This window comes from Microcaecilia unicolor, chromosome 1, assembly GCF_901765095.1.
Source record: "Microcaecilia unicolor chromosome 1, aMicUni1.1, whole genome shotgun sequence".
In the NCBI taxonomy this organism is placed as follows: domain Eukaryota; kingdom Metazoa; phylum Chordata; class Amphibia; order Gymnophiona; family Siphonopidae; genus Microcaecilia; species Microcaecilia unicolor.
This window is the reverse complement of record NC_044031.1, coordinates 556,439,905-556,465,620: the sequence shown is the minus strand read 5'-3', so window position 1 is coordinate 556,465,620 and position 25,716 is coordinate 556,439,905. Positions and strand designations below refer to the sequence as shown.

The following is a 25,716-nucleotide window of genomic DNA, read 5'->3' as shown; positions in this document are numbered from 1 at the left end:
TTACATTGATCTTGTGTACTCCATCTAGTGCAGGGGTTCTCAACCCAGTCCTGAGGACACACCAAGCCAGTCAGGCTTTCAGGATACCCACAATGTATATGCATGAGATAGATTTGCATACAAATCTCTCTCATGCATAATATTCATTGTGGATTCTTGAGAACCAGACTAGCTTGGTGTGTCCCGAGGACTGGGTTGAGAATCCCAAATTTAGCTAAAGGTAGATAGTAAACCTTTATCAAAGGGGGCAACTTATCTTCGGGCACCCTTAAAACCTCTCAGATGTATCTTTATATCTCCCAAGGAGAAACTGTAGATGCCTTAGGAAATTCAAGACCCCTAAATTTAATTGTCGAGAATCAAGTTTGTATTTGACCAATTTCCTTAAGAGTTCTGATGATGTGATTAATACAAGAGCCATTCATTTTGTTAGATTTTTTTTCCCGAGAAACAGAATATTCTGGTGTTAAAGGCTCACTTCAAACATAAGGATGTGTTATTTTGTGGATAAAAAATTTTCCATTCTGTACTGTCTGTTACAAAAACCATCTACGGCCAGATGCACTAAACCTAAAGCGCTCACAATTTGCATTTTAAACTGGTTCCAGCCAGTTTAAAACGCAAGTAGTTTACCGGGGGCATGCACTAAGGGCATTTTCCCTGCCACGGTAGCAGGCAACGAAAACGGAATGCAAATTATTCAAAAGCTATTATAATGAGCTGGGCTACAACAGTAGTGCAGCTCATTCTAATAGCTTTTGAATAGTTTTCCGATTCTCTTACCGTAGGAACCCTAACGGGAGGTCTGCACCTCTCGTTAGGGCTCCTGTGAGGGAATCGGAAAGGAAAAGGGCCCCCCAAAAAAGGTAAAAAAGAAAAAAAAGCAGGGAGCGCATGTGAGGGGGCGTCCTTTATGGAAGTACTCTCCCTGCGCTTGTGAGAGACATCTTTTTATTCGCCGTTTTTCGCTCTGCCGTTTTTTTCCCACTTACCCGTCCACAGCAAAATTTTTCTATTTTCCTGGTTGCCGGAGAATCAGGACGTCCCTTTCGATTATGCAGCTCTTCCTGGTCTCTTCAGCCAATCAGAGCGCGTTTCGCTGACAACAGCCAGCTAAACCCGCTTTGATTGGCTGAAGAGACCAGGAAGAGCTGCATAATCGAAAGGGACGTCCTGATTCTCCGACTGGCAACCGAGGAAAATAGTGAATGCAACTGAGCTACAACGAGTAGCTCATTTGCATTCCTTATCGTTGATGCATTCCTGTTCCCTACCGATTCGCTATGGAATCGGTAGGGAACGGGAATTACTGACGACTTTAGTGCATCTGGCTCCTAGTCAATATTTAAACTCTGCAGTTGGCAATCTGTTTAAATGTCAACTATGGTATTTAATTACAACTTGGATATTCAGTACCATTATTCAGCATTACTGTATCCAGTGCTGAATATCTGGATACAGCAGTGACTGGAGTCGCTATCCAGATAGCAGTGATATTGAGTTTGCGATCCAAATAGCTAACGGGATCAAGTTAGGACAGCCTTTTTCCCAAAAGCAATCGAAATGGTGTACATTCAGGTATAGTTGGTATTTTTTCTGTCCCTGGAGGGCTTACAATCTAATCCCCCTGTTTACTAAGCCACGTAGCAATGCTGACACGACTGAGGAGAGATATGATTAAGGTCTACAAAATCCTGAGTCGTGTAGAACGAGTAGAAGTAAATCGATTTTTTATTCATTCCAAAAGTACAAAGACTAGGGGACACTTGAGGAAGTTAAATGGAAATACTTTTAAAACAAATAGGAGGAAATATTTTTTCACACAACAAATAGTTAAGCTCTGGAACTCTTTGCCGGAGGAGGTGGTAACAGTAGTTAGTGTATCTGGGTTTAAAAAAGGTTTGGACAAATTCCAGGAGGAAAAGTCCATAGTCTGCTATTGAGACAGACATGGGAAGCAACTGCTTGCCCTGAGATTTGTAGTATAGAGTGTTTGCCACGGTTTGGGTTTCTGCCAGGTACTTGTGACCTGGCTTGGCCACTGTTTGGAAAACAGAATACTGGGCTAGATGGACCATTGGTCTGACCCAGTATGGCTACTCTTATGTTCTTATGTTTATTCAAACTGAATGGGCTGTTTCAGCATTAGCGCACGCCAGCCACTGGCGTGGCTTAGTAAATAGGGGGTAAGTTTGTATCTGAGGCAATGGAGGGTTGAATCAATTGCCCAAGATCACAAGGAGCTGCACTGAGATTTGAATCAGGGTTCTTTGGCTCACAGCTCCAACCATTAGGCTAATCGTCCACTACATATTGCCACTTGAAAGATAACCAGTAACTTCACCCTAGATCCACCCATGGATATTTAGCAGCACTATCTGGATAGTGCCTCTGAATATCCCTGTCTGCAGCACTTATCCAGAAAGTAGGTACTGCCGACTGAATAAGTGCCACTGAACCCTGACCCGCATATGTATATGGTACAAAAATAGATTACAGCAGGCCACAGACAAAAAGGCATAATTCACAAGGAGATCAATACAAACTTTTATTGAAGCTGACCCAACACAGAAGGTGTTTCAGCACTTTGGCCTGAGTCAGAAGTTTATAACATACAAATATTAAGAACAATTAGAAATAACAACTCATAAATAAAATTTAAATAAATTGATAAAACATATTCAAGGCTTCCACATTGAAAATAAAAGATCCATAATCATCATAGATGCCAGTAAGTCCAAACATATGTATATTATGATTTATGCACCATGACTTTTATATATGTGCAATTGTCTGGAGGATGAGAAATAAATATAAATAAATAAAATACACCAAATAAAAGAGAATGACCTCTGCAGAATATTAGATGCCTAGAATTTTCAACAGTGACCATCTTGTATACTTTGTATAAAATAGTAAGAAATTGTACTACTGGATACCATTATCACTGTACAATATTTCTCCTTCTTAATACAGCTTAGCGATTAGGAAGGGGCTGAAGAAAGGGAAGACGAATCCAAATATGCTTATCTTACTGACACTTCCTGTTCCTTTAGGTAAGTCACTTTTGGCTCTTGCTGTATTTTAGCATCCTGATATGCAATTAGCAACTTTTACATGTATAGATTCACATACAGACATGAAAGCCACTTTGAAAAGGGGGCTATTTACATGTGGCTATGCTCATCGTCTTTACCTTGCCAGAAGGCATGGCATGGGGTAGGAAGAGGGAGTGGTTTGAGAGGGAATAACACTTTGATGTGGAAACCCCATCTTACAAGGGGAATCCACATAGATGTGAACTTATATAAACATCAGCAACTTATACCTGCTCTGAAGCACCTATTTAAGGGCAGGTGCCAAAGTTAACCTCTTCCGCCTTCCCCCCAATCACTTTCCAGGCATTGTATCTCTCCCAATTACTTCTGCCTGCCTTTGATGCTTTATTGCACTGCCCACCCATCAAATCTGATCCCCTCAGGCAATTTCCCACTATGGCAGACTACTTCCAACCCCTCCTTTCCCAGACTTACTGGAGTCCCTGGTATCTAGCAAGGGCAGATGCATTCCCCACTCACTCTTGCTCTTACAGCCAGGGGTTTAAAAACAGCCACCAAGATCCCTAGCAGTAATACCATACTAGGGATATTAATACTAGGGGTTACAGCAGCCATTTTTGGACCAAGAGACAAAGGAGTAGGTGCAACCGTGGACCAATTTTACTCCCACTAGTTACCAGAGACCCCCAGTAAGGTGGGGATTGGAATGACGGATTTACAGGGGAGCCACAGGGGGAGATAGGTGGGAAGTTCTTCATGAAAGGGATTATATATATGCCTTAAAGTGAGATTGATCATTATGGGGGATGGGGGGGGGGGCTTCCTATGTTTTTTTAGGGACTGGGAGGTAATTGAGGGAGTGATCAGTGAGTAATCGATATCAGACAGCTTGGGGAAGGGGGGCTAGCACCAGGGCTGCCAAGTGGGGGGGGGGGGGGGCAAAATTCCACAGGCCCAGCCTCCAAGTGGGGTCTGGCACCAGGGTCTGTCTCTCTCCTGCTCCTCTATGTTGGGACTCTGGTGATTGCATTAACGCGATAACCCAGGTTTCGGCATACAGGAACAGGAGAGTGACAGACCGAGAAAAGAGAAGATGCAGGAAGGTAAGGGAGTAGGGGTGGGGGCAGCGGCAGCCCAAGTGGGGGGGGGGGGCAGCGACCTGAGTGGTGGGGTGGTGGCAGCCCAAGTGGAGGACAGGGCAGTGGCCCCCAGGAGGTGCAGGGGTGGCGGCACCCCCTCCCCCAGGAAGGGCAGGGTGGCAGCAGCCCTACCCTGGGCCTGGCTCTCTCTTAGCTGTTCTGACCAGCACTGCAGGTTCAGTGTGTACATTTAGAATAGGAACAGTCATTTTAAAAGGTTGCTCTTATGCAAATTTTGGAGAGAGGTATTTGCACTTTTTAAAATCACTGCTCCTGCTACTATTTTATGAGCAGCTCTGCTTTTCTCAGAACCTCTTGAAAATATTACAGGAATTATCCATGTCACAGCCAGTGAATTCCGCTCTCAATGACCTTCCAAAAATAAGGCTTCACATCTCCTATTGTCTCAGTTATCTACTTAGGGCCCTGTTTACTAAGCCACGCTGTAGGCTCACAAACGTTTTAGCACGCATGCTAACGATAGAGACACTCATGGGTGCCTCTATCATTAGCATGTACTACAAATTAGCGCGCAATAAAAAGTTTGCACTGCTACAGCACGGCTTAGTAAACAGGGCCTTAAGATTGTAAGCTCTCAGTGAGCTAAAAATCCAAATGTTTTATATTTCTGACATACTGTAAATTTACTGTCAGATTTTAAAACAATGCAATCAATAAAGATCAAAATATTACAAAAATAGTACTAACCTTTAATCCAAGCATTGTGCCTGAATCTCTAGGAACACTCCCATCTTTTAGTCGTTTGTTTAATAAAATCCGACCAATTAGACGGTTTCCATCTTTGGATGGCTGCCAAGTCACAGGATGCTATGATGTCAATGTAAGAATAAAATATATTTGTATATGGAATATTTTAAAATTCTATTATAAATTTCTATTTTACATAATTCACATACACTATGAAATTACTACGATTACACAATAGTCTTTTATCTGGCATTGACTTGACATGGCTATATTTGATGTTTCACCTCACCTAAAGCCAATTACAAGATAACTTTCAGATATCACATATCAGCACATCCTATCAATATACAGTATTCGAGTATGAGTAGGAATGAATCAGATATAGCAAGACACATGCTGAAAAAGCCTGACAAAAATTCAAATAATTTTTAACCTATTGCAGTACTGTGTCTTGAAAAAAAATCATTCACTGCTTTAAAAATACTACATAAAAAGCAAAATGTATAATACAAAATATTTCTTATAACGATATGGTTGTTTTCCTTACATGTGCAAGAATAAAAAGTATGTTCCTTAAGGATGTAAAATTAAAGTTACAAGAAATTATTCTATATTGTCAGTTTCATATTTGTAGCTAGCATTATACAGACTGCATGTGTTAAACTTATACTTACATTGTGTAATCATAGTAAATCCATATACATGGAACTATACTACAGCCATGCTTATATTCATGCAAAACTATCAGATAAAGGAAAATTCCATTCCTTTGCCTCTGAAAAAGTATAATAACTCCATGCCACCACACTCAAAGCATAGAAGCACATAAAGCAGATGGGAAAGACTATTCCACTATACAGAACTGCACCAAAATGCTTTAACAAATCAAAAACAAATATGACAGTGAAAGGGAAAAAAGAAAAACAACTTTTCTGTGCAATAAGACCCAGATTTTCTTCCTTTTCACCTGGGATCATACTATTTTAAATTTAATTTCATGTCATCTCCATGGACATGTATGCAAGCAATAAGCCAATCCAATGAAATATCCAGAATACTAAAAACTTATAATTTAGGGAAACATAGAATACTGCCATGCAATTTAAGACCAAAAACTTTCCTTTGTGCCTAGTATTAATTTTGATTCTTATGCTGCTGAAGAATAAAACAGCAAAGCAAGCTGAAGTTTTTGGTTTTGTTTTTCTTTTCTGCACCTTGAGAAATGCTACGTTGTCTAGAAAATACCCTGTCTTTATGATAAGTACTGTTTTAATGAGTGACAGAGAGCAAACAAAGACCAAATGAGCAAGTTAAAATGCAGGCTCCACAATCTCAGTACCTTGTCGCTATGGCTATGCTCCTCGTTAAGGGTCGTGCTACTGCACGTATCTACCCCAGAGTCTTTAATCTGAGGCTCAGACCATTCCAAGTCCTCTTCCAAGGAGTGGCCACCAAAGCACACCATTTTCTTTTGTCTCTCAGATAAGGTGTTAGAGTCCGACAAAACTGCCTGCTCACTAGTTTTTCTTTTTCCCCTTTGACTGCCCCCTACAGGTATGGGATAAAAAAAGGATACAAAAAAGAAAACATGCAGAGGTGTAAATAAAACAAAGGAAAAGTGAAATGATAAAGGAAATTATATGGTAAGGCTCCACATGTCTCACCAAAGACATTGGGGATGCCTCACTGCTATGCCAAGATGTATGGTCCAACCAGTTGTAATCCATGTCCCCTGTGAGAATCAGACAGACAAGATAGTGCAGTAAAGGAAAGGTGAAGAGAGGACAGACACAGATTTAATAATACACATTTTTCTTTATTATGCATTCCTGTCTGATTCCAAACCTTTCGCCTTTATATCCATTAGTGCACAATGGGACCTATATACTATACTAAACTGCTTAGCTGTTGCATTTAAAATTATCATGTACTTTAGCATCCATTTAATCATGTTAACCATCTAATGCAGAAGGGGGTGGTGAATGAGCAAGAACTAATGCCTTAAAGATAACATGGAAGTAATTAGCACTAGTTAATTGTTAATGCAGCAGAAGTAGCACAGTTAATGCTGCCATAGGTATAATTATATGCATAGTGTTATCTGCCAACTAACACCATTAACGTACAATAACTATGTCCTGTCGAATAAAATAGTACCTGCAGTAAAAAATGTATGTTAACCATGTTAATGCATACTAAAGCAGTAGAGTACAATAGTAGCTGTAGGCATTAATTTATAATAATACATTGGTTGCATAACAGTTAGTACATGCTTTTAAAAAAATTCCCTGTATTAACTGACCAAGAAATTGCTGGGAAAGCCCCAACGGCTAACACAAAAGTTTTGCAATTATTGGGCATTAATTTTGGAAATTAACACATGGTGAATGAAAATTACCACCAGCTCTTAAATGGCCTCAATATGTGAAACCTAATGCTTTATATATTTGGGATCTATAAATACAAACCACACAAAAGTGATTCTTAAACAGATATTATCACTTAAGAAAAACGGGCTCTGACAGAAGTTGGTTTACCCTCAAAACAGTTTTGCTTGTTCACTACTACACATATCCCTTCTGCAATAAATACAAATGTTTCTTTTCTACATTTCACACATTCTACTTTTCCATCTTTCACTTTTCCTTCTTATTTTACTCACTGGATATGATCTCACATAGCAGGATCATATACAAACTGAGCAACCAAGGGGTGGGCCTCAAGGAAGCTGATCAGATGAGAAACCAGTCAATAACCATATCGTTAGAGCCAGAGAGTGGGGGTCTAGATGCAGGAGGGACTACTCGTTCTGTGTTATCGGGGTTGGGAGGGGATTCAACCTCAACGGTTCCTTGAACGATAACTTCAGGAGAATAGGGAACCAAATCTGACTGCATAGTCACCTTAGGGATCATTTCCAGTATATCAAGTACTGAAAATAAATAAACCTACCATGGAGGCGTCCATGGTGAGAACACTGTAATGTGGAGGGGACTGAAACAGAAGTCCTTGTGTGAGATTTTGTGGAACCGTCCACCATTGTAGAGAGTGGTGCAATTGCAGAGTAATTTAAATATGTGCTGAGAGCAGCCCAGTGGCTTGATACCACTGAGAAGAGAGAGTCCACTGAGGTATTCAGAAGTGGAGCTGAGCAAATGGTGTTACATGGATTGTTGAAGCTATATGGCCAAGCAAATGGAGCGTCTGACAAGCAGAAACTTGGTTGGAACTGGAAATCTGAGCACAGAGAAGCACTATATTGTCTACCATCGACTGTGAGAGAAAGGCTTGCCTTGAACAGTGTCCAAGAGAGCCCCAATGAACTGAAAGGATGAAGATGTGATTTGGAGTAATTTACTACAAATCCGAGAAGCTCAAGGAGATAAATAGTGGAGAGAATGGAAGTCTGCGTCAACTATTGGGAGGCTGCTTTGATCAATCAGTCATCAAGGTAGGGGAAGACACGTATGCCCCACCGATGGAGGGTTGCAGCAACCACTACCAGGCATTTTGTGAAAACAAGAGGAACTGAGACCAAGATGAATGGCAAGACTTTGTATTGGTAATGCAGAGTCTCAACAAAGTCCCAAAGTGGAAACACAGAAACTTTCTGTGAGCAGGAAGAATAGATATGTGGGTGTATGCCTACTTTAGGTCTAGAGAGCAAAGTTTGTCAAGTTGGATCATGGGAAGAAGTGATCCCAGCGAAAACATGCAAAATTTTTCTTTGAGCAGGTATTTGTTTAAATCCCGTACGTTTAGAACCGGTCGTACTCTCCCCATCTTTTTCAGTATGAGAAAGTACCTGGAGTAAAATCCTTGACTCCTCTCTGACAGAGGAATTATTGCATTCTGCTGGAGGAGGGCAGAGAGCTCCTCTTGAAGTACCATCATTTGGAGGAAGCTGAAACAAGATTCTTTTGGTGGATGGTCGGGAGGTCTTCTTTCCCAATGCAGAATGTAACCATGCAGAATGATATGAAGTACCCCATGGTCGGAGGATATGAGAGGCCACCTCTCTTGAAATAGGATCAGCCTGCTTCCTACTAGTAGGTTGTTTGGTACGGACAACTGGATGGTGGCAAGGCTCTCTAGGAAGGAGTCGAAAACTGGGTTGCTATTTTGGCTGAGGAGGGGCTTGTGACTTCTGTCCCCACTGCTATTGTGAGCGTGAGCACTGGGATGCAGTCCTCTGAGGAGGAGGAGCAGTAGGAATATAACAATGCTTAGAGATGTAGTAATTAGAGTGCCTAAATACTCCCATAAATCTTCTAGAAGAAGAAGCGGTAGAGGGCTATGGTATGGAGAGAGTTTTAATCAGGTTGGCCACTTCGTCAATCTTGTCACTGAATAAGTTGTCTACACAACAAGGGATATCTGCAAAACTTTCTTGGACTGCAGATTCTAGTTTGGAAACTCTGAGTCAGGAAAGACGTCATATTGCTACTCCCAATGCAGAAATATGAGAAGAGACCTCAAAGGAGTCAAAGGCATCAAAGGCTTGTATTGCCAGATATTTGCGACAATCCAGTAATTTCCTTTGAAGTTTATGAACCTCAAAAGTCTATTCAGGAGGAAGGAAGTTTGCAAAGGTGAGAGCACTCTGCAGTAGAGACTTTAAAGTAAATTGTGGAATAAAGTTGATAATCCAATATGCGGTTGGTTACCAAAGAGGCTTGAAATGTTCGCCTGCCAAAAGTGTCTGCGATTCTAGCTTCTCTGCCTGGAGGAGCAGAAGCATGAGATCTTGCACTGCAAGCGCGTTTTAAGGCCAATTCCACATTAAGGAACAATGGGGTAATTGTGTTTTTTCAAGCCCCGTGTATTTATGTATCCTATACTTAGTATCAGTTTTCTTTGGAGCAACCTGAACTGTTAATGGAGCTTCCCAGTTTTTGGAAACAGCATCTTTCATAACCCTCTCTAGGAAGAGAGTCATAATCTAGAACATCATAGAGCTCTGAATGAGGTTCCTCTTCAGTCTCCAATTTGAAAAGTATGGCCTAGGCCAGGGGTAGGCAACTCCGGTCCTCGAGAGCCGCAGGCAGGTCAGGTTTTCAGGATATCCACAATGAATATGCAGGAGATAGATTTGCATACCATGGAGGCAGTACTTGCAAATCTATCTCCTGCATATTCATTGTGGATATCCTGAAAACCTGACCTGCCTGCGGCTCTCGAGGACCGGAGTTGCCTACCCCTGGCCTAGGCCATCTCGCAGATAAAACCAGAAAAGAATATACTTTCTGGGGGAGACATGCCTTTCAGGCGGTAGAGAAGGTTCAGATGGAATGCCACAGGACTCATCAGCTAAGAAGTTGTATGGCTTTTGTGCCGACTCCCAGGAGAGGTCCGAGCCCGACTCTTCAAAGTACTCATCTTAGGAAGTTTGTGGAAGAGTGTGTCAACCAGACAGTCAGTTCTGCTTGGAAGCATGTCAAGGCAGATGTGTCTCTGAATCAGGATGTTGATGCTGATTCGACGTATAACTCAGTCAGGTTTGTGCTGCCCCCAGTGGTCGATGCCAGCCCGAAGAATCCTCGGGCTGGGCTGAAGCTGGCACAAGCACCATGTAAGCCTGAGTAGATTGCATACACAGTAGCCCTGAAAGCTCCTCCTCAAGCTTAGCCTAGATTTCCTGTTGTAGAGAAGGCGTCAGTACCAGGTTGGGAAACTTGTATGGAGGCAGTCTGCGTTATATCCTGCCTAGGGGTGGAAGACCTCGAGGGCCCCAAAGGCTCTCACTGAGTAATCAATTGAAGAGAAGGAGGGCGGTCCCTGCAGCATGGACACTTCCTGGGCACCGTGCCTGGAGGGAGAACGATGGCAATGCTTCTTAGTATTTTTACGATGCAGGTCCTTAAATGTATATAACAAAGAGGACATGGAGTCCTTACGTGATGGCAGTACTGAATCCGATGCTGGGCATTCCTTATGTAGCATTGGTACACCCACTGTTGATGCCAACATCGATACAGGGTCTGCGTCTGGTGCCAAATCCTCTGTCATGATCAATGCCAATAGAAACCAAACAGTTTTTCATGTTGGATTCTGCAGGCTTTAAATGTCCTTGCTTGCATGCGCAGACAGAGGTTTCACTGAATGTCCAGGTGCTAGGGACAGAAGCATGGAACACACCAGTTATGGAGGTCTGTGCCTGAGATAGTCCTATTGCACTAAGTACAATTTTTAAAGGCACCCTCTTTGACCCAGAGGGAAAAAGAGGCTGATGCAAAATCAAAAAGCTCAGTAGTCTGAGGAGCTTGAGTAAATTTCTTACTGAAAATGGTTGATAATCCTTTGCCAAAAAGAGGCCTCAGAGGGACCCAAGAACAAAAATTGAAAAAATTATAAAACATTGTTCTAATTTTCTTTTTCTCATTGTTACGTTTAATCAAAAAATATTGTTTTGATTAAATGTAACAATGAGAAAAAGAAAATATGACAGAAAAAATATCCTGAAAAGAGAAGGCAAAAAAAAGAGAACATTTGATGCGCAGAGGGGAGATTAAAAAAACCAACCTCTCTGCACCACTGAAAGACTGCTGGTCCTGTGCTAGAGCATAGGGTGGGAAGGCACCTGTGCATGTGCAAGGGAAGCATTGCCTCAAATTTGTTTTTAAGTGACAGTACACTATTGCAGTGTCTGCACCAGGCTCCATGGATGACATCACCCACGTGGGAGAATATTATGCCTGTTTGTCCTCGGAGAAAGTCATAACCAGTAGAATTAAAGAAAGCAATATGGGATGGTGGACCAAGATCGTGGCTACCCAACAGACTTGTGACAATTGAGTTCCTGAATACGAGTTAATCCCTTAGCTTTTATTCTGCAAAGAACTGCTCAATTGATCTGCAAAATTCAGGGGAAGGTCACATTTTACCTGGTGGAGCCTTTGACAACTGCTCAGTTTCCAATGGATGTTTGTCTATGCTGTGAACAATCTGGAAATCAGGGAAAAGGGTTTGGGTCCTGGGAAGACAAACAGCACTCTGACTTTAATGTGCTTCAGTAGTATCCTTATACACGCTTATCAGAATGTCTCCTTTCCTAGATAACAGTGAAATCATTCCATCATACCTAGCACCCTCCGATAACCAAAGTGCTTTTGGCTTGGGTGCTTCTGAGGGCTGGGATGTTGAGAAACAGTCCCCTAAGGAAATGAATGACTTCCCTAGTGCACATACTCCCAGTGAAAAGATTTCTGAGGCTAGCATTCAAGCTAAAGATTTTGCCTCTCTACCAATGAAGGGGAAAACTGCTATATCAGAGCAGTCCTTCAAACCAGGACAGCAGGAAATTTACTTAGGAGTGGAGGTTACAGATGAGGTGTTTCTTAGCCTAAGGAACATCACCTTAAAAGTGGTTTGGCACAGCATTTCCAAGACAGAAGGTATTATCTATCAATGTTTAGGATAGATATGCCATTTTACCAATAAAATAGCTCCTAAGTTCAAGAACCAGGAGATCATGATCAAAAAATAGTACCTACAACTGGGTAGGTCTCCACATTATAGAAAGCAGATGTGGTTCTAATTAAAGACAACTTAGCACTTCACACTAAGATGGAACAACTATAGAATACTGTCCGATTTTGAAACTCTCCAAAATCCTGATTTTATTCTACTTATGAGATGTCCAAGAAGTTTATAGTTGAAGTTTCCAGCAGAATTTCTCTCCTGTGAAGTTAGACTTTATTATTTGACAATGTCCAAATAAGTTAACAATGAAGAATGCAGAATGAAGATAATTAAGAGAAATGAAAATTTGTACTTGTCAGCTATACTGGAAACAACTCAAGAAGAGATTTCTATAATTACTGTAGAATAGCCAAAAATAAGTTTGGTTACTGATCATATTTTTCAAATTTTTTCTGATAATTTTCCACACACTTATTTTCAATGTTTTACATGTGACCTAAAACATTTTTGCATGGGCATATCAATTGTACATGCATTAATTCATAGGTATGCATGCATGTGTACAAGCAATTTTTATGCACAATAATTTTTATGCACCTAAACGAACTGAATAATTGTTGATGAATAAACACCCCTCAAGAGCACCTTAATGGTAACTCCACTACTGGAGTTGGAAAGAGAATGGGCACTTAAAAAGGTTTTCCAAAATAAAAAAATATACTGTTTATTTTATCTAAAGTTACAGCATTTCCAAATGTTTCTAGAATTATCCAGGTTACAAGGAAGCCTTTCCAGCAATTGCATTCCCGATGCTGAATATTTTTTATGTGCAAATTTTTATTCAAAACACAGACATACAACCTGGTACTTAAATATAATTTACATATCAAGAAGCAATCAGTAATAAAAACTAAATGACTAACATTTAGCCCATCAAGTAAATATAGAAAGCCAAGCTCCAGCATGGGTGCTTTTTAACATTATTCAAATGTTAAGCTGCATTAACCATTTAATTAGTGCTGTGTATATACATCTGACTACTGACCACATCTGCGACTCTCCAGTTAAGTTAGCTCATTTTAGATCTGAAAAAGCACCTATCAGGCTTATTTTCAAAAGAGAAGGGCGCCCATCTTCCGCCACAAATCGGAAGATGGGTGTCCTTCTCTCAGGGTCGCCCAAATCGGCATAATCGGAAGTTCACAGGGGCGTGTCGGCAGCATAGTGAAGGTGGGACTGGGGCGTGCTTAAGAGATGGGCGTCCTCGGCTGATAATGGAAAAAAGAGGGGCATCCCTGTTGAGCACTTGGCCGACTTTACTTGGTCCATTGAAGCTCAAAAGAATAAACTCATGCCAATTTAGCTTCTTACTGGTAACACTATTGTACGATACCGTTGCTTTGATTGCAGTAAGATTAAGGATGTTCTGGAAAATCTGGAGTGACCACTTGCGACTTTCTAGTTTTGTGGAACACTTTTATCCAGTGTAAACCCCCAATTTTGTCTTGTTGTAAAAGGATGTTTCAGGTATCTTCTTTCTGTCAGTTCCAATGTGGACATCTGGATGGAGGGTGCTATACAGGAGAATACTTTCATTTACCTTTTCCTTGGTAAAAAGTGAGAGTCCATGCTTCTTCACCACAGGGTCACAGAGATTTGGAGATTTGCTCAGAAGCTTTTTTTTTTTTTTTTGCAAATGGTAGAACTTCTCTTCCCATAATGCTTGTACTATTGGTTTTCAACTTCTCCACTAATTCACGGAAGTAAAAAAAAATTGTCAGTGGTAACATTTCTTCTCTTGTTCAAGAAAAGTTCTAGAAGCTTAAGGATGGCATGTTCTGAAAAGAATCTGGTTGACAGGTTGATGATCTTCTTTACCTAAGTATATGAAGATGTTGAAAAGCACTTGGTTTCAGCATCTACTACAAGCAAGAATTTGATTCCAAATTTATCAGGTTTGCTCACTAAGTACATGATACATGGACACCTTGCAACCATCATGTTTTCTCCTGGTCTGTTACAACTTACTGATCTTGTCTACACTATGTCAAACCACACATATCGTAAACTTTCCTGAAATCTATTTTGTAGCACAGCGTCAGTGAAAACTCTGAATCCCCATATAGTTGACCAAACATTTTCCACTGTAAGGTCACTGTGTTGTAGGCACCGTGGGCATATAAAATCGCAATGAAGGCATCAACGTCCTTGAAAGAAAGTGTTCAGTTTCATCTTGGAGATGTTACCTTGTCTCAGGTTCAGTAGTCTTTTTTAATATGGTTTCATTGATAGGCAACCGCCATGAGCTTTCCATGCTGCTTTCTTTTATTTCACAAAGGGCATTGGTCCAGGAGTTTTTCTAAGTATATTTTGTTGGGCCTGTCATCCTGGAGCAAAAGTGCTATCAATAACATCCCACAGAGTTCCATTAGAACAAGTTGACTTTTCACCAACTGGAAAGGGAACATATACATCAAGTCATCTTCCAGCCTGTCCAAAAACTTTTGTGGATTGTCCAAGGACTTGCAAAGATCTTCCCCAAATGGTTCTCTCAGTTGCTTGGGTTGCAGCTATTAAGGGACACTAAGTCCTGTATGTACTTATCTAAACTCTTCAGTGTAGTAAGTAGCTTGTGTAAATCTAGCAAAAGGGGTAAATGAGACAGCTGAATAGGGATCAAGAGTTTCGATGAATAGGAGAGTGAAAGCAGGGTGGGTATGGAGGATAGAAGAAGAGTGAGTTTCAGGAACTGAGGGTGTCGGTTTGATGAGGATATTGGATCTGCATGTAGTGTTTTTCCTCCTTTGATGTCATTTCAGATTTTGTTTGTAAGCACAGAAATGAATAGTGATTCACGCCTTTATTACCTCAAGTGGTTTGTTCCGGGGGCAATTTCTCCATGTGGGTTAGTTTTGCTCATACCATGACAGGAATGAACCTCGCTCCTAAGACACGGCATGTGGAGTATGATCTCAGTCTCCCAAATTTACTGCTACCGCTCACCCCATAGTACTAGCATTGTGCCAAAGAAAGCTTCTTTCTGGGGTTCACAAGAAGTAACATGTATAGGCAACTTATGCTGGATGGTGTGTTTTTGTTTTTACTTGTTCTGCTTACATGAATAAAATATTAAACACAATAGCAAGCATTAGTGAATTCTTATTTGGTCAACCCCCCCCCCCCCCACACACACACACAGTATATACCGTATATGACCTAGGAGGCCTCCTCCTACTCCAGATGACTTGCCCTCTACTGATGCAGAACTGTCTAAGAACAGCAACTGTGAGATCTTAAAAAAAATGTGTACCATAATATATTGAGTGAATTTTAGAAGTCTTGATCATTGCTTTCATGTATAAAAAGCAGATTTATACATATAAATTGGTATAAACATATAGTAAAGATTTTAGAAAAAGTGTAACAAATATAGATGACAGCATGCAGAGATTTCAAAAGGGGAGAATGATCTTGGAGACCGCTCAAAGTACATATATATTCTTTATTTTAGAACAGTAACTCATGTATACAGCAGCAGCTTTACCTGTCAACATTTATACCTGCTTTAAAAGACGCAAGACCCTCAGTTAACTTGTTTAGAACTGAAACTTGGAGGAGTGTGTGAAGTGTTGTATAAAATCCACCTCTTTTGTATATATTTGATTTCACACATTTAAGTTGCAAAAATCTCCTGACTTACAATAGGTATGTGATGCTATTTATATGCATAAACTCAATAGTAATGCCACTCTTTTTCTGCATTTCTTCCTTTTTAAGAAGTTCTTTTCTGTTATGTATGGCACCAAATATGTGGTTCTTCAGTAGCGCTATATATATTTAATAAAAGATTTAGGGCTCTGTTTACTAAGGTGCACTAATGTTTTTAGCGCAGGCTAAAAATTAGCGCACACTAACGCTAGAGACACCCATAAGATATGCGCATTAGTACACGCTAAAAACACTAGCGTGCCTATAGCACTGCTTAGTAAACAGGGCTCTTAGTGTTTGCTGAGCCTCTTAAAAAATACCAATGCAATTTTAAATGGTTGGCCTTGGACATCCATTTCTTTAACTAGATGACTTATACAAAGTTATCATCTCTGTATTCAGTGATTTGAGGCTTAAGTTTTTTTAATAGAATATATAGACAAACACCAGTGGTGTTGGGGTAAAAATGATAAATAATGAAAAAGCTACTTTAAAAAGAATAAATAAGCAAAAATAAATAATTTAATTAGCAGATAAATAAAAATAATTAATTACAAAGAAACAAACTACTATATACCTGAATTGCAACTCAGCTTGTGCTTGTATTTTCAAAAAGGTGAGTATTAAAATCTAAAATTAAAAAAAAAATCCTATTAAAAATTCAGTTTGCCCAGGTTTTGGTATAATACCTGGTTTAGGGGTGTACTCTCACAGAATCTTCTGAAAAACAATGGAAGAACAGAAAACCAAGGGACAAAACACTAACCTCCCTGTTTACTAAGCCTCGCCAGCGGCTGCCACGTGGCAACACCGACACAGCCCATTCAAAGTGAATGGGCTGTGTCGGCATGAGCACACTACCAGCCTCTAGCCCATCTTAATAAAAAGGGGGTTAAAGAATATTTGGGGATAAAATGTTCTCTTATTCAGAAAAGGGACACAAAAGCCAGATTTTCAAATTCAATTTAAATTAATTTGTCACATCCCGTGGCACCAGGGAACATGTCTACAAAGCACAGTAATGAATAAATCACATAAGTAGCAAGGAGAGCATAGACCCAGACAATTTACAAAGAGACACTGAACAAAGCACCTGTCACCTGTTGAATGTGTTAGGGCCTGTTTGTCTCTTTTTGCAGGTGGTTTGTCACTTTTTTTTTTTCGCCAGAAAATACAAAATGTGACAAATTAAAAGTTATACTTTCGCAAATGAGAAAACCATGGAAACAAATCACAATGTTTCAAACCAATTGCACATGCTTTGTTTCTCCATAAACAGTTCTTAACTCAAGTTTCTGTTAGCATACTAGCAAGAACTAGAAAAGTCCCCTCACATCCCCCACAAAAGAAGATAAAGGCAGTCATTTTAGAAGGGCTATTTGCATTTGAGATGTGTGTAAAGGGTCACTTAACTGTTTATCTTGCATAAATGTCTAAGTTCCCATTTTACAAAGCCTGGATAAGCACTTAAAAAACCCAAGTGCATGCAAACGACAAGGGTAAGTGGTCTGGGTGTGTTTTGAGCAGGACAAGGGTGTGCCTAGAAAATACACATTTCTTTCCCATTTTAGAAGGGGAATAAATGTGGATATCTAAACAGATCAACTGAAAGATTCACATTTGCACCCTTAATCCCCCAGTGGGTTTTGTCCCTTCCCTCCCCCAAGCCAAAGTTTGACCCAGCCCTCAGAGGAGATCCTACCTTGATGATTACATTTTACAGCATCCATTTTGAATCCAGTTCTGCTAAGCGTTGCCATACTGGGACAGACAAGGTCCATCAAGCCCAGTATCTTCTTTCCAACAGTACCTGACAACATCCCAAAACACTAAAATATATTTTATGCTCCTTATCCTAGAAATAAGCACTGGATTTTCCCAAGTCCATCTTAATAATGGCTTATGGACTTTTCTTTTAGAAAATTAACCAAACCTTTTTTAAACACTGCTAAGCTTTTACAATGTTCTCTGGCAATGAATTCAAAAGTTTAATTACACGTTGAGTGAAGAAATATTTTCTCCAGTTTGTTTTAAATTTACTACTTAGTAGCTTCATTGCCTGCTCCCTGGTCATAGTATTTTTGGAAAGAGTAAACACTGCGTAACCCTAGTAGCGCTTTAGAAATGTCAAGTAGTAGTAGTAAACAAGCGACTCAAGTCTACCCAGTCTACTCAACTCAGTATTTTACAGACCTCTATCATATCTTCCCCTCAGCCATCTTATCTCCAAGCTGAAGAGCCCTAACCCGCTTTAACCTTTCCTCAAAACGAAGTCGTCCCATCCCCTTTATCATTTTTGGTGCCCTTCCCTGTACATTCCACTATATCTTTTTTGAGATGCGGTGACTAGAATTGTACACAGTATTTGAAGTGCCGTCCCACCATGGAGCAATAGAAAGGCATTATAACATCCTAATTTTTGTTTTCCATTCCTTTCCTAATAATTTCTGACATCCTGTTTACTTTCTTAGCCGCCGCTGCACACTCAGCAGAGGGTTTCAATATATCATCAACGATAATACCTACATCCTTTTCCAGGCCACTGACTCCTAATGTGGAACCTTGTAATACGTAGCCATTTGAATGACCAGTCACCCAGTCTCGTAATGTCCTCTTGCAATTTTTCACAATCCTCTTGCAATTTAACAACTTTGAATAACTTTGTGTCATCAGCAAATGTAATTACCTCACTAGTTAGTCCCATCTCTAGATCATTTATAAATATGTTTAAAAGCAGCAATCCCAGCACTACCTACCCTTCTCTATTCAGAATACTGACCACTTAATCCTACTTTCTGTTTTCTATCTTTTAATCACTTTTTAATCCACCAATTTGCCATTACCTCTTATCCCAACACTTTATAATTTCCTCGGGAGTCTTTCATGATTACTTTGTCAAATGCCTTTTGAAAATCCAGATACACATTATCAACTGGTTCACCTTTATCCACGTTTATTCACCCCTTCAAAGAAATGCAGTAGATCAGTGAGGCAAGGACTAGGAGTATGCAACACCAACAGTGCGCCACACTTCATAGAAGAAAAGGAAGCAAGGCCCAGTAACCACCCAGACCCGCGCCTAGTGAGAGAATCAAACTCCACAGAACAAGAAGAGACTCCAGAGTTAAGCGAACCAGCTTACTGAGGCACCTGTCTCTCCAGGAGAACCACGAAGAAAACGGCAGCAGCATACCAAGGGACAACCGCAGAAAGAGAGTACTCCTAAATCAGTTCACTCTGGACTGAGGGATCAAAGAACAAAGCCAAGAGAACAAAAGGAAGCAAATAGAAAGAGTGTCGAGAGCCGAACTGCGGAGAATAGACCCCCCAAGGTGCCAAAAGCCAAAAAAGTGGCAAAAACGAATACAAACTCCAGCAAAGGAGAAATTTCTCGCCAGCCACCAAGAGGCTATGGCAAGAAAAGGTAACAAAGGAATGGAAGTTAACAGAAGATAAGGTAGCCTTGTCTAGCAATCTAAACTGCAGTATGCCCCAGCTGCCGAGAAGGAACTGTATCCAATCCGCAGGGAAGAGCTGAGGTTGATCGACAAGGTGGAACAGTGCCCGACAGGTAGAGGTGAAAATGCACTCCATAGTCAGAGACTGAACTGCGCACAAGAGACAGAAACGAAGCTGCGCTCACCAGGCAGAGCAGGATCCATGGTCAACGAGAACAAACGGATTTGCACTCAAAGAAGACAAATTTAGCCATGCACCACTGGCAGAGAGAGAGAGTTGCCCACCTCTGGCAAAGAGGGAGATGCACTGAACATACAGAGAAGAAGCTGTGAGGAACAGACAGAGGATGAGCAGTGCCCCACCGAAGAGCTGGATATTAGAGGAAACTGCAGAACAGGAGCTGTGGTAGCAATGGAAATGTGTATAAAACGCAGACAAGGAGCTGATGCCAGGAAGGAGTAGCGCTCCTGACGCCGGCAAGGAGCTGCACTCCACCTGCCGAGAAGAAGCTATGCTCCCCACATGGACATGAAGCTATGCTGCACCTGCAGTCACACAGCAGTGCTCCACATACCGCCCTGGAACTGCGCCCAATCTGCAGAGATAGATTTGTGCTTAATACACAGATATGGAGCTACACAACAGGCTGCAGAGATGCATGCCACACACAGACAAGGAGCTGTGTTCCACATGCAGACACAGAGCTGCGCCCCGCACTCAGACCTGCAGAGAAAGAACTACGTTGAATACGCAGAGAAGAAAAATTGCAGAATATGCAGTGAAGAAACTTCACTCAACATGCCATGATAGAGCTGTGCTCAACATACATCGATGGAGCTGAAGTCAACCTGGAACAGTGGAACTATGCCCAACATGCAGCAATGGAGCTGTGCCCAACATGGAACAGAGGAACTGCAACGAACGATGTAGTGTTCAACATGCCGCAATGCAGCCTTGCTCAACATGCAGCGATGGTGCAGTGCTCAACTTGGAACGATGGAGCAGTGAGCAACATACAGCGATGGAGCAATGGAGCTGTGTTCCACGTGCAGCGACGAAGCTCCGATGAACATGCAGCGATGGAGCTGCGCTCAACATGCAGCGAGGTTGCTGCGCTCAACATGCAATGAAAGAAGAGTGCTCAACATGCTGTGGTCAACATGCAGCGATGGAGCTGTGGTCAACATGCAGCGATGGAGCTGTACGCAACATGCAGCGATGGAGCTGTGCGCAACATGCAGTGATGGAGCTGTGCGCAACATGCAAAATGCAAAGATGGAGCCCTGAAGAACAGCCAGAGAAGAAGGTGCTGCCAGCAGGCCAACAAGAAAGGAGAACAACGTCTGGAAATGCAGACCCGGCACTGCACTCCCCTGGTCTAGAGGGACTTACTAACTACAAGAAGAGAAGGCCTCGTGCCCTAAGAGACATTCTCAGCCACCAAGTGCTCTCTGAGCCAAAAAGATTACCCTCCTGGCTAACCGAAATGAAGTAGCAGTCAACGTAGAGAAAGAAATCCCACCAAGAGGGAGGTAAGCACCACATATCCGGAATTCTTAGACCATAGGGAGTAAAAGGCAGGAGTTACGCTATCTAGAAGAAACAACTCTCACCAGGCCTGGATCAAAGATAAAGCTGGCCACTAACACCAAATCGAGGAAAAACCAGATAAGGGAAAGTCGCACCCAGAACAGAGCCATTTCCCTGAAGAAAAGTGCAGAGCCAAGAGGCGACAACCCTGATGCACAGAAATAGGTCTCTCCAGCAAAGAGAGAATTGCGCCCCTTACAGAAAAAGGAAGGAGCACCAAATGTGCCAGGAGAGAGATGCCTGAAACTAGAAAGGCAAAATCCGCCTGTGCCGGGGGGAATTCCTGCCCAAAAGCAAGGAAAAGCTGTGGCAAACTAGCTCTAAAAAGGTGTATTCCAGAAAAAAGACGCTGAGCCGAGTCCAAGAAAAAGACTGACAAGAAAGGCACTCCTGAAGGCACCCAGAAGAGGGATAAGAGCTAACACTAGCAGACCAAGAGCAACTCATACCACCGCCAGAAGGAAAATGTCTGCAGACAAAGCAGAGCATTTCCCCGCCAAAAAGCGGACTGACCCTGTCAACATGCAGACAGGAGGGATCCCTGGAGAAGCGAGAACCAGAATCTCCCTAAGCAAGGGAGGAAAACTGCTCCTAAAACAAGAATGAAATAGAAGGGACGCCTCAAGCAAAATGCCTGAAGCAGCAGAGACCAGCTGGTCTATACAAGAACTGGCCAATGACCACGCAAGGCTGACAGGAAAGAAAAACAGACCTGAAAACTGAGCCTGCAGCCAAAAGGAGCCAGCCAGAGACTTCCCCCACTGTGGAAATGGCAGACTAAGAACTCTGAACCGTGAAGGAACAAGCTCCAACCACGGGGCCACCCTCTGAACCAGCCATCGTCTAGGACCAAGAGAAGGAAAATACAACAGAATTTCGTGATGCAGACATAAGCCGTGTCCCACAAAAAAGCCAGAAGCAACTGGTACCAGCTTGGGAGGGTCCAAGATTAGAATTGGACGCCAGCCAGTGAAAAAACAAAGAAACTTGCAAGCAGCCCATCAGAAAAAGTTGTCAAAGGCGAGAAAGCGCGAAAACATCGTCAGGGAACAAAATGACCTGACAAACCCAAGGGAGCAGAGGGGCGAAGGACAGTGCCCGCCAAAAGCAAGGAGGCCCCTAAAAGAAGGAACTAAAAATAAATCAGGTAACAGGCAAAAAATAGCAGGAAAAATAAAGTTTCTTTTTTTTTTCCCCTTTAAACAGCTTTCTTCACTAGTGACAGGAATAAAGAAAAGCTTACCTCAGAGGCAAAAATTCAGCCATACCTATCACCACAGAAGAGAACCCCACAGGGCAGACAAGTTACTCCATGCCACAATCAACCATCACCCTGCTAGAAAGACAGCCAGGGGAGGTAGGGGAGGGGAGGGAACCAGGGTCACTGGATATCACCATAGTTTGCAGATGAGGAACTCAGGACCACTGAGTATCATCTAAAACTATCCCAAACATGGCTACCAGCACACCCCTGGCTCTACTGTCACCAGAAGAATCTAGGACAGGAGCTACCAGCCAGCAATCCAGAGCAGCTGCACGATCCGTCCACCATCCACAAGGAGACAGAGAAAATACAGAACATTCCAGGCTGCACAACACCCTTAAGGAGCGGTTTACTTGGAACTATTTTCTCTGTCTCCTTCCGCTGGAAGATGGACACAACCCATTAGTCGGGACTGGTTTGGTATAGATGACAAGGAAACTATCTTAGTTCGATTACTGCAATCATTTCCTGATCAGCAGCTCCAAGGCTTTAATTGATTGATTATAAATCATGCAAAATACAGCCATCAGGATTTGGTTTGTTGAGATATGACTGTTAGGAATTACTATTTAAATTTACATTGGTTACTGATTATGGTCCGTATCCACTTCAAGTTGAGTATATTGCTATTCAAATTTTTATATGGTGATGCTCCTTTCTATATGACGGACCTATTTATTTAATCATATTTATATCCCACTTTTCATCCAAAGCAGGTTACAATAAAATATACATACCTAGTTGTGTTGTTACAAGGCACTTTCTCTAAACTCAGCACCCAGAATCAGTTCTTCTTGCGGTTCCAAGATATAACCAAGTTAAAATCAGTTAAACATTTTTCACTATCATTACATTATCAAATGGCTATTTTGAGATCCTGTTGACATTATCTAACAAATTAGAAAAAATCTGAGACCAGACATTTTGGTCTGGCCTCTTCTCAGTTGTGATCTGCCCTGTACTAAGTAGGTAGCAGCAGAATACAAAACATGATGTAGAATAACAAAACAGGTTTGGAAAAGTTCCTGGAGGAAATATCTATAATCTGATATTAAGATAGATATGGGGAAAGACACTCCCTCCCCAAGGTGCTTCGCTCTCTTAATAATTATCTCTGGACCCCTCCCTTGAAGGAATGTGGTAAAGGCAGTTAGCTTTGCAGGGTTTAAGGGAAAATTAGGTTCTTACCTTGGTAATTTTATTTCCTTTAGTCATAGCAGATGAAGCCATTACGTATGGGTTATGTCCATCAACCAGCAGGGGAGATAGAGAGCACTCAAACTTTCACAGTGCCCTCTTGGCCAGCTAGCTCCACTGCCTCTTCAGTATTTGAAGCTTCCAAAGCAGTATGGCAAACCGCAATGGGAATCACAAGAGCTTTCCTCACAGCGAACGATGGCCCACCACAAGGACATGAACTCATAAAGGAGGGAATGCACATCCTCCTGGAGGGAATAAACTCATCCTCCTTATTGTATAAGTGGAGGGGAACACACGCGCCTCCTGGAGGGAATCACACATCCTCCCAACACACTGGAGGGAATGAACTCATCCTCCTATTTATAGAACTGGAGGGGAACACACGCGCCTCCTGGAGGGAATGAACACATCCTCCTAAATTTAAACTGAACATGAATCCTGAAGATTGTTTTCCAACTTTCTCCCAAGGAAGGAACTTCAGGAAATTAGAACAGAACCTGAAAAACAGATTCACAGCATACAGACAATCATACAGGGAGGGCTCATGGCTTCATCTGCTATGACTAAAGGAAAGAAAATTACCAAGGTAAGAACCTAATTTTCCCTTCCTTGTCATCAAGCAGATGAAGCCATTACGTATGGGATGTAACAAAGCAATCCCTAGATAGGGTGGGAACAAGCCACACCACGCGCTAGCACTTGTGCACCAAAACGCGCATCCCTCCTGGCAGCCACATCCAGCCTGTAATGTCGGGCAAAGGAGAGCTTAGAAGCCCATGTTGCTGCACTGCCTATCTCTTGAAGAGAGAGTGCTCCAGTTTCAGCCCAAGAGGAAGAAATCGCTCTAGTAGAATGTGCCTTAAAGGCTACATAAGTACATAAGTACATAAGTAGTGCCATACTGGGAAAGACCAAAGGTCCATCTAGCCCAGCATCCTGTCACCGACAGTGGCCAATCCAGGTCAAGGGCACCTGGCACGCTCCCCAAACGTAAAAACATTCCAGACAAGTTGTACCTAAAAATGAGGAATTTTTCCAGTCCATTTAATAGCGGTCTATGGACTTGTCCTTTAGGAATCTATCTAACCCCTTTTTAAACTCCGTCAAGCTAACCGCCCGTACCACGTTCTCCGGCAATGAATTCCAGAGTCTAATTACACGTTGGGTGAAGAAAAATTTTCTCCGATTCGTTTTAAATTTACCACACTGTAGCTTCAACTCATGCCCTCTAGTCCTAGTATTTTTGGATAGCGTGAACAGTCGCTTCACATCCACCCGATCCATTCCACTCATTATTTTATACACTTCTATCATATCTCCCCTCAGCCGTCTCTTCTCCAAGCTGAAAAGCCCTAGCCTTCTCAGCCTCTCTTCATAGGAAAGTCGTCCCATCCCCACTATCATTTTCGTCGCCCTTCGCTGTACCTTTTCCAATTCTACTATATCTTTTTTGAGATACGGAGACCAGTACTGAACACAATACTCCAGGTGCGGTCGCACCATGGAGCGATACAACGGCATTATAACATCCGCACACCTGGACTCCATACCCTTCTTAATAACACCCAACATTCTATTCGCTTTCCTAGCCGCAGCAGCACACTGAGCAGAAGGTTTCAGCGCATCATCGACGACGACACCCAGATCCCTTTCTTGATCCGTAACTCCTAACGCGGAACCTTGCAAGACGTAGCTATAATTCGGGTTCCTCTTACCCACATGCATCACTTTGCACTTGTCAACATTGAACTTCATCTGCCACTTGCACGCCCATTCTCCCAGTCTCGCAAGGTCCTCCTGTAATCGTTCACATTCCTCCTGCGACTTGACGACCCTGAATAATTTTGTGTCATCGGCGAATTTAATTACCTCACTAGTTATTCCCATCTCTAGGTCATTTATAAATACATTAAAAAGCAACGGACCCAGCACAGACCCCTGCGGGACCCCACTAACTACCCTCCTCCACTGAGAATACTGGCCACGCAATCCTACTCTCTGCTTCCTATCTTTCAACCAGTTCTTAATCCATAATAATACCCTACCTCCGATTCCATGACTCTGCAATTTCTTCAGGAGTCTTTCGTGCGGCACTTTGTCAAACGCCTTCTGAAAATCCAGATATACAATATCAACCGGCTCCCCATTGTCCACATGTTTGCTTACC

At 42.0% G+C, this 25,716-nt stretch overlaps 1 protein-coding gene across 36 annotated transcripts in view; it reads right to left on the bottom strand.

Moving 5' to 3' along the window:
* RIMS2 (regulating synaptic membrane exocytosis 2) overlaps positions 1 to 25,716 on the bottom strand; it is a 1,685,778-nt gene that overhangs the window by 736,865 nt on the left and 923,197 nt on the right. For 25 of the 36 annotated variants that reach the window (XM_030217702.1, XM_030217635.1, XM_030217726.1 and 22 more), the window contains 2 exons: positions 6,571 to 6,638; positions 4,907 to 5,026 (listed from right to left, as the gene is read on the bottom strand). In XM_030217702.1, the coding sequence (XP_030073562.1) occupies positions 4,907 to 5,026; positions 6,571 to 6,638 (188 nt within the window). Of the gene's footprint in view, positions 1 to 4,906; positions 5,027 to 6,245; positions 6,455 to 6,570; positions 6,639 to 25,716 lie in introns of all 36 variants that reach the window. The other 11 variants (XM_030217600.1, XM_030217677.1, XM_030217664.1 and 8 more) reach the window with 1 other exon arrangement.